The sequence below is a fragment of the Tenrec ecaudatus genome, chromosome 5 (assembly GCF_050624435.1).
Source record: "Tenrec ecaudatus isolate mTenEca1 chromosome 5, mTenEca1.hap1, whole genome shotgun sequence".
In the NCBI taxonomy this organism is placed as follows: Eukaryota; Metazoa; Chordata; class Mammalia; order Afrosoricida; family Tenrecidae; genus Tenrec; species Tenrec ecaudatus.
The window spans coordinates 160,816,205-160,830,993 of NC_134534.1; the positions used below are offsets into that span (position 1 = coordinate 160,816,205).

Below are 14,789 nucleotides of genomic sequence, written 5' to 3' on the forward strand. Positions count from 1 at the left end.
ATAAAGCACATCTGTACATTCTTTGCCCTAATCATTTTTTCTCTTTTCTTTTTTTACATTTTATTAGGGACTCATACAACTCATCACAATCCATACATATACATACATCAATTGTATAAAGCGCATCCATACATTTCCTGCCAATCATTCTTCAAGCATTTGCTCTCCACTTAAGCCCTTTGCATCAGGTCCTCTTTTTTTTTTTCCCCTTCCTCCCTTCTCTCCCCTCCCTCATGTGCCCTTGGTAATTTATACATCATTATTTTGTCATATCTTGCCCTATCCGGAGTCTCCCCTCCCCCCCTTCTCTGCTGTCCCTCTCCCAGGGAAGAGGTCACATGTGGATCCTTGTAATCAGTTCCCCCTTTCCAACCCACTCACCCTCCACTCTCCCAGCATCACCCCTCACATCCTTGGTCCTGAAGGTATCATCCACCCTGGATTCCCTGTGCCTCCAACCCTCATATGTACCAGTGTACAGCCTCTGCCCTATCCAGCCCTGCAAGGTAGAATTCGGATCATGGTAGTTGGGGGGAGGAAGCATCCAGGATCTGGGGGAAAGGGATAGACTATCTTGATGAGAAAACAATGGGACTGACGGTTCTGGGGGGACATGGGAGAGGGAGAGTAAGGGGAACGGAAGTGGGTGTTAACAAACCCAGAGGCAAGGGAACAAGCGATACAGAACCGGTGGTGAGGAGGGTGTAGGAGGCCTGGTAGGACTTGATCAAGGGCAATGCGACCGAAAGGAATTACTGAAACCCAAATGAAGGCTGAGCATGATAGTGGAACAAGAGGAAAGTAAAAGGAAATAGAGGAAAGAACTAGGAGGCAAAGGACATTTATAGAGGTCTAAATATAGGCATGTAAATATATTTATATATGATGGGGAAATAGATCTATGTAAATATATTTATAGGTTTAGTATTAAGGTAGCAGATACGACATTGGGTCTCCCTTCAAGCGCTCCCTCAATGCAACAACACCTCGTTTTATTAATCTGGCACTCCATGATGCTCACCTTCCTGACTCAATCACTGAAGACAAAGTGGGTGCATAAGCAAACGTGCTGAAGAAAGCTGATGGTACCTGGCTATCAAAAGATATAGCGTCTGGGGTCTTAAAGACTTGAAAATGAACAAGCAGCCATCTAGGTGAGAAGCAATAAAGCCCACATAGAAGCACACCAGCCTGTGCGATTATGAGGTGAAGGGATCAGGTATCAGGCATCACCAGAACAAAAAATCTTACCATAGTGAGTGAGGGGCGGGGGGAGTGTGGAGTGGAGACTCAAAGGCCATTTGTAGGCCAATGGAGATCCCCTTGCAGAGGGGTCTTGGGGAGGAGACAAGCCAGATAGGGTGTGATGTAGCAACGATGAAAAGACAACTTTCCTCTAGTTCCTAAATGCTTTCCCCCCCGCCTCTCCTCCCACTATTCATGATCCCAATTCTACCTTGCAAGTCTGGCTAGACCAAAGGATGCACACTGTTAAAGATAGGAACCAGAAACACATGGAATCCAGGACAAATGAACCCCTCAGGCACAGTGGTGAGAGTGGCAATACCAGGAGGGTAGAGGGAAGGTGAGGTAGCAAGGGGGAACTGATCGCAAGGATCTACATATATACCCCTCCCTGGGGGATGAACAGAAAAGTGGGTGAAGGGAGACATCAGTGTAAGACATGACAAAATAATAATTTACAAATTAACAAGATGTGAGGGGGCGGGAGGGAGGAGGAGCTGATACCAAGGGCTCAAGTGGAAAGCAAATGTTTTGAGAATGATGATGGCAACAAATGTACAAATGTGCTTGACACAATGGAGGGATTGTGATGAGTTGTAGGAGCTCCCAATAAAATGATTTTTTTAAAAACAAAACATTCCTGTGAATGTTCCATTTCACATGTAACATGAAGTACCAAGTACTTAGGCATAAGAATTTGCCATTGGACATTTTCTGGAAGGAGAGAGGCGAATGGATTACCAGAGATTCCCCAGGAGGCTCTCATCTTTAGCCTTACCCCATCATCTCTGTTCCAATTTCCCCACCTGGGTCTGCTGGTCACCAAGTGTCCTGAGGTCATCAAGACCATATACCACTAATGCACGAGATGACTTTCTCAACCCGATGCCCCCAAGCTCCCACCGTCAGCAAATTGATTGCAACTTATAGCCACCCTTACATATGGTTTACGAGGCAGTTGACCTTAATGTGAGCAGATAACCATGGAGCAGGTGGAGGGTGTGAACCTCGAACTTCGTGTCTAGTAGTCCCAACGCTTACCCATCAGCACCAACAGGGATCCTGACAGGCATGCCAAAATAAAGAGCTTAAGTATTCACTCTTTGCTTGGGAGTACATATAACTACTCCCAATTAAGTAAATGAAAAATTGCCACAGGAAGTCTGTTATTTGGTGGCTGTACATAGACTATTAAACTAATGATCATGATTTGTGAACTGTAACTTGAAAGACTTGACCGTTTAAACTTTCTTGCATGGCTTATTTACTTTTGGGTGTGTCTTAGTTGTAAGAAACCACACAAACGATAGCTTTCATTATTTTAGGACCTTATTCTAATCCCTGAATTTCTATTTTATTTGCATGACTCTATCCTGTCGGTTGTCTTTCTGTAACTTGACATACCTTAAATATTAAAAATTTGAACTTCCTAACTCATTTCCTCCAGGAAGTTTCCTTGACGAACTAACTTCACTCAATCCTGCCTGTACTCCAGATCTCGCGGGTATTTATAAGTCTCTGGAGACCACCCCACTGTGTCTGCGTGCCCACGCCTGCCTGCCTGCCTGCCTGCCAGGAACCACATGGCTTGCTGTCGACACCTGCACCGAGTGGTGATCTGCAGAAGCCCACGGTCCCCTTCTGAATAAACTCGTCTCACGTATCTTAGCAGCTTGAAGGCTGTTGGAACACTGGCGTTTGGAATGCTTTCTTCCTGCGCTTACTACAAAGGACACGGGGGTAGGGGTGGTGATGTAGAAAGCAGATAGATCACACTGTGGATAAAAACTAAAATACTGATAAAATGAGTATCTTTTTCTCCCAAATGTACAGCCAACCCACCTAGAGCTCTGATGGATTCCTTAGAGGAGGCCTAGCTGCTAAGGCCGCTGCCACGGGGACGTCTTCACAGACCTCTGTAGGCTGGAGAGGTTCATTTGATAGGTTAACCTAATACAGTACTTCTCTCTCGTACTTATTTTTCAGTAAAGGTAATTTCAGAAGGTAGGCACCAATCTATAGCATACATGATTTTAAATATTATTACTTTGTACTGACCAGCGGCATCTTAAATACCTGCGAGAAAACTAGGTGCCACTGGAGAGCCACGGTTTCACTGAGGAAGAGCTTCACTAACCGCAGTGACTGCGGGTACGACTCCAACACCATCTTGGAAAAAAACATTTTAATGCAAATACTTAGCCATTGGAACATACAAATAAATAAGATCAGAGTAGCTGAGAAAAAGAAACTAAAGTGGTATGGCCAATTTTCCTGCGGCCCAAATATTCCAACACTGATAATAAAATATACAAATTAACTAGTTAAGTAAAAAAAGATATAGAACATTCCACATAAAACCACCTAAGATAAAACAAAACCAAAGATTAAAAACAAAACCAAAGATAAAACCCTAGTTATTTTATTTCTGTATATCAAGACTACAAATAGCATTTGAACACTTAATTTATCATCCAAATTAAGAAATTATACATGTGTTTTGATAATGGTCATTGTCTTAAAAGTGTCATTCAGTTTTCCTGCAGTTAGAAGTCCCAGATATTGCTAATTATGGTTGATTAAATAGGCCATCCAACAGAGCCTCTGGCATGGAGATGAGAACAGTTTAGCTTCCTCTCCCCCAACCTCAGCAAAGGGTCACTCGGCTTTCTTCTCTGGCGTTTGGAAGTACTTTCCATTTAGAACGACAGCATCACAGAGAATCACGTATGAGGTCCAGATAAAGTGCCTTACAACTCGAGACTGAGCGAATGTTCTTTCTTCCAGGAAACGGACCAGTGGGTGCAAACGCAGGACAACTCAATGCCAGCAATGGCTAGGGGGCTGGCCTGCCCGGCCCCAAGGGATGAGTGAGGTGAGCGAAACCATGGAAAAAATCTGGCCACAGCAGGCTTCAGATACAAAGGATCGAGCCCGCTACTTTGGTTCAAGTGACTTTAATAGATGGTACACGGTCTTCTTCCTCCAAAGGCATTATTAACGGAGGGTAACACATCTGCCTTAGGAACTGGATAGTCTTGCCCTCCCCTCGCCCCAATGCTCGGTAGCTATGAAGTGGAGACAGCCCTCCACCAGCCAGGGAAGTCTATGCTTCACATTCACTCGAAGTTCTCTCAAAATCATCATGATGCAGGTCAGTGTCATACTTCAAATAAGCATGCTAAGTCCCATGTTTGGGAAATGGCTTAAAACACACAACTAATACATTACCATCGTTATCTCTTTTTCAACTGTGACCACTTTGGGAAAAGGCAGCAGGGAACAAGATGCCTTTAGTTTTTAACAAGTAGGCTTGTAAACAATTCAACCACATGAGAAGTATTGGGGGCCACCAGATGTGGGCCTTCTCGCCGCCTCTGACCCTGTGTCTCAACAAGCATTTCTCGGTAGCCTGCGGAGCCCAGTGTTGACCCTGGAAGCAACGTGCTGCATGGCCCGGTGGACAGCCAGCTCAGGGAGGTGTTTACGATTGGATCAGCACAAAGCCAAAGCTTCATCTTTGGTTAATTTTACTGAGTTGCCACTAGTCTTAAAACTGTGCTCTTCTTGGCAAAATTACTAAATCAGCCACGTGGCACATAATATATGTATATATAATTTGTTTACATTAAGTTATTTGAGAAGCAGTGTCAATCTACATGAATGACCTTGGCTTAAGAAAAATCATTCTCAAAACTTCAGGAAGGGAGAAATGGTGGAGAGCAGGGCGGGAGAGGGCAGTGTAAGAGGGCGTCTGTCAGCAAGGAGCGTGGCGGCGTCCAGCCGAGGGGCCTGCTGGTCTGGCGGAGGTGCTGCTCATGTACGAGGCACCGGACGTTCCTCTGGAGAGTGTCAGGTCCAAGATCAGCTGCAGCTCAGCTCAGTTCAAACCCAGCAGCACATTCAATGGCATAGAGAAGTTTGCTTCGTAAGAGAGTCTCATCATAAAACTCGGGGAGCTTTAGCAGGTTCATGCAGGTGCTGGCAGTAGGAAGCCGCTCCAGGTCAGAGCCGCCGTTGTGAATGCAAAATGCGGGATACAGTTCCTGAAAAACAATACAGCAACAGGGCCTTTTATGGCAAAGCTATTTTAAAGAAACATACCTTTTCCCCTCTGCTTCCCAAACCCAACAGGTGAAACCTGCCTGCCTCAGTAGGTAGGAAGCTATTATTGCTTTTCCCAAAAGGGCATCATCAGCTTTCTTTTTTTGGATCGTTTTATTAGGGACTCACACAACTCTTATCACAATCCATACATATATCCATTGTGTAAAGCACATCTGTACATTCATTGCCCTCATCATTTTCAAAACATTTGCTCTCCCCTTAAGCCCCTGGCATCAGGTCTTTTTACCCCCTCCCTCCCTCAAGAACCCTTGATAGTTTATAAATTATTATTTTGTCATCTTTCCCTGTCCAATGTCTTCCTTCACCCATTTTTCTGTTGTCCATCCCCCATGGAGGAGGTCACATGTAGATCCTTGTAATCGGTTCCCCCTTTCAAACCCACCCTTCTTCTATCTCCCACTCTCTCCACTCACACCACTGGTCCTAAAGGGATCATCCGCACTGGGTTCCCTGTTTCCAGTTCCTATCTGTATCAGTGTACACGCTCTGGTCTAGCCAGACTTGCAAGGTAGAATTGGGATGATAGTGGGTGTGTGTGTGTGGGGGGGGGGGGAGGAAAAGCATTTAGGAATTTAGAGGAAAGCTGTCTTTTTCATCGTTGCTACATCACACCCTGACTGGCTCATCTCCTCCCCGAAACCCTTCTGTAAGGGGATGTCCAGTGGCCTACAAATGGGCTTCGGGTCTCCAATCCACACTCCCCCTCCCTCATTCACTATGGTAAGACTTTTTGTTCTTATGCCTGATCCCTGAGACAGGCTGGTGTGCTTCTTCCATGTGGGCTTTGCTGCTTTTGAGTCTTTAAGACCCCAGATGCTATATTTTTTGATAGCCAGGCACCATCAGCTTTCTTCACATTTACTTATGCACCCGCTTTGTCTTCAGCGGTTATGCTGGGAAGGTGAGCATCATAGATTGCCAATTTAAAAAAGTAAGTATTCATGTATTGAGGGAGTACTTGAGTGGAGGCCCAATGTCCTTCGTCCTTCTGCTACCTTAATACTAAACCTATAAATATATGCACATAGATCTATTTTCCCATCTCTCTCTCTCTATATATATATATATATGCATATGTACATGTCTTTATCTAGACCTCTATAAATGCTCTTTGCCTCCCAGCACTTTCCTTCTTTCTCACTATTATACTCAGCCCCTGCCAGGGTTTCAGCAATTCCTCTTGGTTACATTACCCTTGATCATGTCCTACCACACCCTCCTCACAAGAGATTTGGATCACTTGTTGTTCCCTTGTCGCTGGGTTTGTTAACACCACTACCTTTCTCCCCACCTCCCACTCTCCCCTGGAACTGTTGCTCTCGTTGTTTTCTCCTCCAGATTGTTTATCCAGCTTATCTTATTTAGACAGATCTGAGGAGATAATAACATACACAAAAACAAGACAGCGCAAAACCAAGCAACAATATACAACAAACCAATGATATAACAACAAAACAAACACAACAAGAAAAGCTTGTAGTTAGTTCAAGGACCATTTGTTGGTTTTTATGAGTGTTTTCCAGTCCAGTCTGTTGCAGTACCATGCCCTGGTCCAAAGTCCACCTTCAGCATTCCCTAGGGACCTCACCGCTCCATTCCCTTGCTGTTCCGCTGCACCCTCTCAGTGTTTTGCCTCGGTGTGACGGGATCAGATCGGGTACAATTCCTACACTGTGTCTCCAGTGTTGTCCCCTGTAGGGCTATGGGTCCGTGAGGGGCGTCATGCCTCATAAGGGCATCCGGCTTTCTGTTTTGGTATTAAGACTTCATATTAAATGTCACTATATCCTGTGGGTGCTCTATACTTCCTGTCAGTTCACCACACTGTGTGTAGCTGGCATGTTTTCCAATGTTTTTGAAATACCAAGGGGATTGCCCATGAGGACATGTTCAGGAGGTTCCAGACCAAGCCTAGGAAGAAAGGCCTGGAGATGTATTTCTAAAAAGCTGTCAAATGTACAAATGTGCTTGATACAATTGATGTATGGATTGTTATGAGATGTACGAGCCCCCAATAAAATGACTTATTAAATAAAATAAATGAATAAAAAGCTGTCATCATGAAATCCTTTCTGACATGGTGCTAGAATACAAGCACCTTGGTTGGAAGGCACTGAGTGCACAACTCAATCCACTGATGATGATACAGACACTCCTGGGCCAAGACTTGACAAGGTGCTTACCATGGTCCATGGGATCACCAGGAGCTGAAGTCAACTCAATGGCAATGAATGATGTGCCTCCTGCATAGAGGGTGTGTAGATAACCACACTCATTTGTTGGTAGCAATCTTCTCAGTGATTTGGGACACTCATAGGTGTTTATTTATTTATTTTGTTGAGGGGGGCTTTTAAGAAATTAGTTTAAGAAATAAAGGTACACATATTTGTTTATATTGAAATATGGAGGAGACAAAACAAAACAAAAAAACAAGCACTACCTAAAAGGGAGGGAAGAAATGAAGTAAGGAGGATAGTATAAGAAACTAGATTCTCCAAATGAATCCTGTTACATAGATTTGAACTTAGAACCATGTAAATGTATATATTGATACATGCATATATATTAAAAAAACCTGTATGAGCAAATCAATTTCCATAAACTAAAAGCAAAATGAAACAAATGAACCTCTTTCCTAGTTAATAGCTTAATCACACAGAAAGGAATTATTTCATGTCTTATAATTGCAAAGAAATTCTAAACTGTTATCAAAAGTGTTGCCACTGCAAATTACTGATCTAAAACTACCATAGTATCATATGAGGCAGATAATAAAGTATTTCCATAAAATCATTAAACAAAAATGACAAAATATGAAACTACTTTTCTGAATGCACCCTCTAGTTAGGTCTCTGCAACTCTAGAAGCAGTGTTTCTATCTCCCTAAGCCTTCTTCCAAGAACTCTGTGTACTTCCTTTTACACCATGTCAAAACTCAGGTCCCTCGAATCGTGTTCCTTTTAAATATTCTTTTGGGTTTGGGGGAACAAAAGGGAATCCGAGGGGGCAAGCTCAGGGCTGTGGGGTGGAGAGGATAAGGGTTCACAAGAAATTCTTGTGGACAGCTCTTGCCACGCTTGAAGAATGAGCATGTACATTGTTGTGAGGGGGCGGGGGGGGGGGGGGAGCACATTCTGGGTACAACTTCCCTGGACTTTTTCTCACCATTGCAGTTTTCGCAAAACTTCCCCATAATAAGCCCCCATGACCATCCTGAAAACTTCGAGAATAATCTATCAATTCCCTTTGGGAATTCCAAAACACTGTCACCATATCTTCTGAGTAGACTGCTCAGAAGCTACTGTTCTGACTGGATCGTACTGGTAAATTCTGGCTATAAGTCACTCTATGAAATCATGTTCACTAGCTTCAATCTTGCTTAGCTAATTGATCTTCACGAGACACACTCGGATCCATTCAGCTAAAAGCGCGCTGAGGCCAAGATGTTCAATGACAATGGAAAGGTCAAAACCCTGTCAGATCCGGACTTCAGTTAGCTATGGCCTATCAATGGTCATGTATCTGTTTCAGGCCTTCAGCAATAGTGACTTCAGTCGTTGAGGTCTTCCTTCTCTTGGCTCATCTTTGGCATCCTCAGCTACTGTTAAATATGTGATTCACCCCATCATTTTATGTGGGGTAGCATTCCCTTACACTTGCTGCAAAGCCTCAATGATGTGGGAAGAGAGTTAGCCTAGTGTATTTAACGTTTATTAGCCCTGGCCTCAGATAGCTCAGCCCGCCCACCAACCCTTTCATGAAACAAAAGGGATCCTCTCAAGTGTTTCTGAAGGCACCCTAATGAGACTAAAGGCAGAATCTCATTACCAGCAGACACTGACTGCAGCCATCACTGACTGCGGAAACATGGCTCACACATGTTTTATTAGGAATAAACACATGCAGACGTAAACTAAAATTCTTAACAATACTTTATGACTTACCCTCATATTTATTTACTATACCACCCTGCAGTATCTAATTGTAACTATTATAATAGTATTTAAGGTCAAATATGCAAAAAAATGAACTAAAGTGAATAATCACTGATAAAAAGACATTTTTTAAAAAACCCAACTTACAACAACCTAAATTTGAACTGAAGATAATTTCAACCTGTGATGTATCATTTATTTATTTATTTATTTACCTTTTTTTTTTTTTTTAAAACATTTTATTAGGGACTCATACAACTCTTATCACAATCCATACATATACATACATCAATTGTATAAAGCACATCCATACATTCCCTGCCCCAATCATTCTCAAAGCATTTGCTCTCCACTTAAGCCCTTTAAAGCCATACTTAGATTCCACTTCTGTCTATTGAGAAAGACTGGAATCTATGGCAAACCAGGTTGCAATGAGTAGAACCAGTACCCAGAGAGGAATCGCTACGGAAACACTGCCCAGTAAAAGGGAACTAGGCTTCTTGGAAAAACATCTGATTCCACACGTGGGCCAGGAAGTGTACAGCAAAAAAATACACCGGAAAGCAAGAAAGCTATCCAAACTTCTCAGATTATGTTAAAAAGGACTCAGGAGCCAAGTCAAAGGAATGCCCCCCACCCGGACCAAAGATGGGGCAGTTTGAGCACTGGCGAGAGTAACTGCAATGGATTGACCCTCTCACCTGTTGAAACCCGAGAGCTCATAATCATGTAAAAAGCAAAACTCATGGTTACCTTTGGATGGTACCAGATAACCAACTCGTTATTCCAAAACTCATCAAGGAAGAAAAAGAATCGAGGCTTATTCTACGTGTGCTGTACAAACCACTCTTCAGAACCCAAGAGTTGATGTGGGAATGTTCTTTGTAGAAAATACCAGTTAATAAATGAGGAAATGATATAATTGGAATATAGCTGTTTTATAACCCATAATAATGGACCTAGGCAGTAATATCAACAACTGCTAAAATGATTAGGTGAGAGGGTGGCGGAGGGTTTTATAATAGACGGATCTGGCTGACAACAGCTGAACCCAGAGATGGACCTCAGAATCTCAAGGAGACAACTCAAATACGGCGGGAGGAAGCAGAGCTTGCTACTGCCCAGGCAGGAAAATTCACACCGACAAGTTGGATAAACTAGCAGTACAGGATATATGAAGCAGCAGCTGAGTTTTTGTCATCAAATACATCAGAAGGAAAATAAGAGAGGGAGGTGGAATCTGTGACTAAGCAGAGATGAGAGAGGAGCCCTGGGGTGTAGTGGTCTACGCAGCAGAAAACTGCCAACCCCAAGGCACAGTTCAGAGCTGACAGACATCAGACCCTACGTATGGGCTGTGGCTGGTTTGGGCCAGGACCCAAACAATTAAAAAAAGAAAGAAAGAATTAGGAGAGTCAGTAGACACACTGCTCTCTTCAAGGCCAGCCACCAGCCACCCTGCTCCATGCGACAAACGGGAGGCTTTCTGCTCCGGGAACCGCTTTAGGTTTGGGAAACCCCACGAGAAGGTCTACGCTGCTCCATGTGTCGCTGGGAGCCGGGATGACTTGGATGGCTGTGGGGTGGATTTTGGTTTATCCAGACAATAGAAAAGGGAGAAGGAAAGTGGAGCAAGGCTCTGGGTTCTAGGAGTTTTCAAACTCACTGCCACCAATTTGATTCTGACTCATTGTGACCCTCTCGGGCGGGTCCAATTAACTGCTCCTGTGGGTTTCCAAGACAAGACTCTTTCTGAGAGTAGAAAACCTCATCATTCTCCCTCCGCACAGCTGGGGGCTTCTAACTGCTGACCTTGAGGAATGTGTGGCAGTATCTGATCTCTCACAGTGTGACAACACCCACCTGACAGGAGATATTTCTGTTCAACCGGTTGCCTGTACATGTTAAATGTCCGATATAGTCCATGATGTGGGCAAAAGTGAGTAAGAGTTCTGCTCTCAAGGTGCTCTAAAGAGACTCGTGCCCTACTGCCAACCTTTCTGAGTTTCCCTACCGTAATGTCTAATATCAGTATTTTAAAAATACGGTGCACAGAAAAAATGCTGCCTCCCCCCAATTATAGTTTATGTGCTACTTTAAATTCTATTAAAAATGTTAGACAGAAAGCAAAGAGAACCCCAAAGAACACCCCATCCATTTATTAGCAAGCATTTTAAGTACACGAGGGGAATAATTTTCCTCGGATGCTTAAATAAACTAAGACAACATCATCAAATGTTTGAAATTGAAAAGGCCCTTTGAAGGCGGAGGTCAGCAAGTGCTGGTAAAGTTCTGGGGTAAATGGAAACCTTGAAGCATATTTTGCAGTAAAGTGTCACACTTTAGTGTTCCTTTCATCATGCTAATTGAATTTTCTACTCTAAGTCTTAAAAGTTAAAAAAAAAATGAAGTTCTTCATTGAAATCTGAGTCGAGGGCACCATTTCGTACATAATTAAATACAGCACAACGGGAATTTGCATTAATTCAGAATGAGAAAAACCACCCATTTATTATGTGACCTGATGGCAACTTAACAATTTCTACAGCGCTTTAATGATTTTTTTGTCGGTAACAATCACATTTATTAAACATATTAAACTTTAATTAGCTTTAGCAAATGTTATTCTTCTCCAATAATCTGGCACTAAGGAGTTCCCTAACTCTTAAATTATGCAGCCCTGCCTGTGCCATTGAGAGTACTGCAACGGGAGAGACAGCCTCTCCTCTCAGAAAGGACCGGATCGGCAGCCTTTCCTTCAGGCATGCAGGGCTCGCAGGAAGACCTGGACACGATACGGATCTCTCCCAAATTTGGCGTCTGCTTCATGACAAATGCAATATATTATGGAAAATCTTTCATCAAAACCCATATTTAATCTCTGTTGAACTACTGGAAAAGGCCAACATAGTAAGATTGTCTCACGGTTCCCCAAAGTGTTATTCATAGTGCACCCATCACAAAGTTATCTTTACCAGGAGATATGAGAATTTTCACTATAATTCGGTTTAGGACTTTAAAAGTGAATGCAAAACCCTACATTGTACCTCCAAATAGGTAACACTCATAAAAAAGAGCTCTGAACACACGAGTCTTAAAATATTACAAACCAATACCGATGATTCTTCGTATTTTTGTCATTTTACGTCAGACTTTCACTGCCTATCAAGATGTCTAATATCTACTCCTTTGAAAAGTCTTTTATCAGTGTCCTTTGCATACTTCATGTGCATTTCTGCTCTTTAGATCTTCAACATAGTAAGACTTCAAGATATCATTATTAGCTCAGGAAGCACCCAAATGCAGAGCTGCCTCTTTCAATATTACTGCCGGATTTTCATTAGACTTATGGAGGTCAATGTTCATATCTGGCCAGTGCTTAAAACCGAATCTTTCCCCCTTATTTATTTTTATCTTTTCCTTTTAAAAGACGAGTTCATCCCGTGAACATTTATTGCTGTAGCAGTCCAGCCATCTTTCATTTTATGATTCTTTAACATTACCTCTGTTGTCTAAATATTGGTTGGTCCGTCTTATTTTGTGTTTTTTTCCCCTCCAATAGTTTTATAGAGTGATTTTAATATTCAATAATGTATTAAATAGGTGTAAACATGTCTTTTATTTCCCACTACTTCCAATATACAACTGTCGATTACTTATCTTGCATGAAAAATAAAAATGCATTTGTCATGCCTCTTTCCCATCTTTCGAAGTTATTTTTCTAGTTCTGATGTCACTTATTGGGATTTGATTAAGGTTACTGTTAAAAAACATCTTAACAAACAACTAATGAACTATAACATTTATTCACTTAGATGTATAGTTCAATGATTTTAGTCCATTGGCGAATGCTGGGCAGCCTTCACCACCACCACAGTTGAGTTTTAGTACATTTTAACCCACCCACCCCCAGAAGTTATCTGCTACCACCTCCAGCTCTGTTTGATCTTTACAAACTTTCCCTTTAAAGACATTGAATACAGGTAGGAATACACAGTATTTGTCCTTTTATGTACAGATTCCTTCTTTCAGCACAGGTGCGGGGAACTCTTTCCTGCCCAGGGATCATTTGGATGTTTATAACATTCACAGGCCATATGCACTTATCAACTTAAAGCTTAGCCAGCTACGTTTGGTCGCACATTTATCTAAGTCATCCCTAAGGTGCTCACAGCTGGAGCGGCTTGTCTTTGGTGCGGTGTAGTGTCAGCTGGCACCAAAGATTTTTTGGGGCCTTATATGGCCCTTCTCCACCCGACTTAGTATAATGCTTTTGAGTTCATTTTTACAGTAATTCATTCTTTTCATAGCTATATAGAATTCCATTGTTTAAAAAATTTTATTATTGTTATAATTGCACAAACTGCTGCTTCCGCATCTAAAATTGTCCCCTTGCCAATAGTCATCTATGTTGACACCTAGAATTTGAGTTATATTTCAATTTTGTGTGTCATTGAGCAATTCCAATTCAGAGACTCCTTGTGACAGAATAGAACTGCCCCCTAAGTTTTCTAGACTGTGATCTTTAAATAAAATCATTTTATTGGGGCTCGTACAACTCTTATCACAATCCATACATACACCCACTGTGTCAAGCACATTTGTACATTTGTTGCCATCATCATTCTCAAAACATTTGCTTTCTACTCGAGCCCTTGATATCAGTTCAATCCCCCATACCTCACCATTTACCCCTCACTCATGAACCCTGTCCAACATCACTTTTCTGATTTCCATTCCCGAGGGAGGAGGTTATATGTAGATCCTTATAATCGGTTCCCCTTTTTCTACCCCACCCTCCTGGTATCACCACTTCTCACCACTGATTCTGAAGGGATCATTTGTCCTGGATTCCCTGTTTCCAGTTCCTATCTGTACCAGTGTACATGCTCTGGTCTAGCCAGATTTGTAAGGTAGAATTGGGATCATGATAGTGGTAGGGAAGAAGCATTTAAGAACTAGAGGAAAGTTGTATGTTTCATCGTTGCTACCCTGCAACCCTGATTGGCTTGTCTCTTCCCTAAGACCCTTCTGTTAAGGGGATGTCCAGTTGCCTACAGATGGGCTTTGGGTCTCCACTCTGCACTCCCCTTCATTTACAATGATAAGACTTTATGTTCTTTGATGCCTGATACCTGATCCCTTCGACACCTCATGGTCACACAGGCTGGTGTGCTTCTTCCATTTGGGGTTTGTTGCTTCTAAGCTATCTGGCCACCTATATGGCCACTTGCTTATCTTCAAGCCTTTAAGACCATAGACACTATATCTTTTGATAGTCAGGAACCATCAGCTTTCTTCACATTTGCTTATGCACCCATTTGTCTTCAGCGATTGTTTCAGGAAGGTGTGCACCATGGAATGCCAATTTACTAGAACAAAGTGTTCTTGCACCGAGTAAGTACTTGAGTGGAGGACCAATATCCACCTGCTGCCTTAACACTAAACCTATAACTATATGCACGTAGATCTATTTCACCA

At 42.5% G+C, this 14,789-nt stretch overlaps 1 protein-coding gene across 2 annotated transcripts in view; it reads right to left on the reverse strand.

Annotated features, from left to right (window-relative positions):
* Positions 1–3,415: 3,415 nt before the first annotated feature.
* The window catches only part of UBE3C (ubiquitin protein ligase E3C), a 144,199-nt gene continuing 132,825 nt past the window's right edge, over positions 3,416–14,789 (reverse strand). For both annotated transcript variants that reach the window (XM_075550177.1, XM_075550176.1), the window contains exon 23: positions 3,416–5,291. In XM_075550177.1, coding sequence (XP_075406292.1) covers positions 5,121–5,291 — 171 coding nt within the window. In that variant the 3' untranslated portion in view covers positions 3,416–5,120. The remainder of the gene's footprint in view (positions 5,292–14,789) is intronic.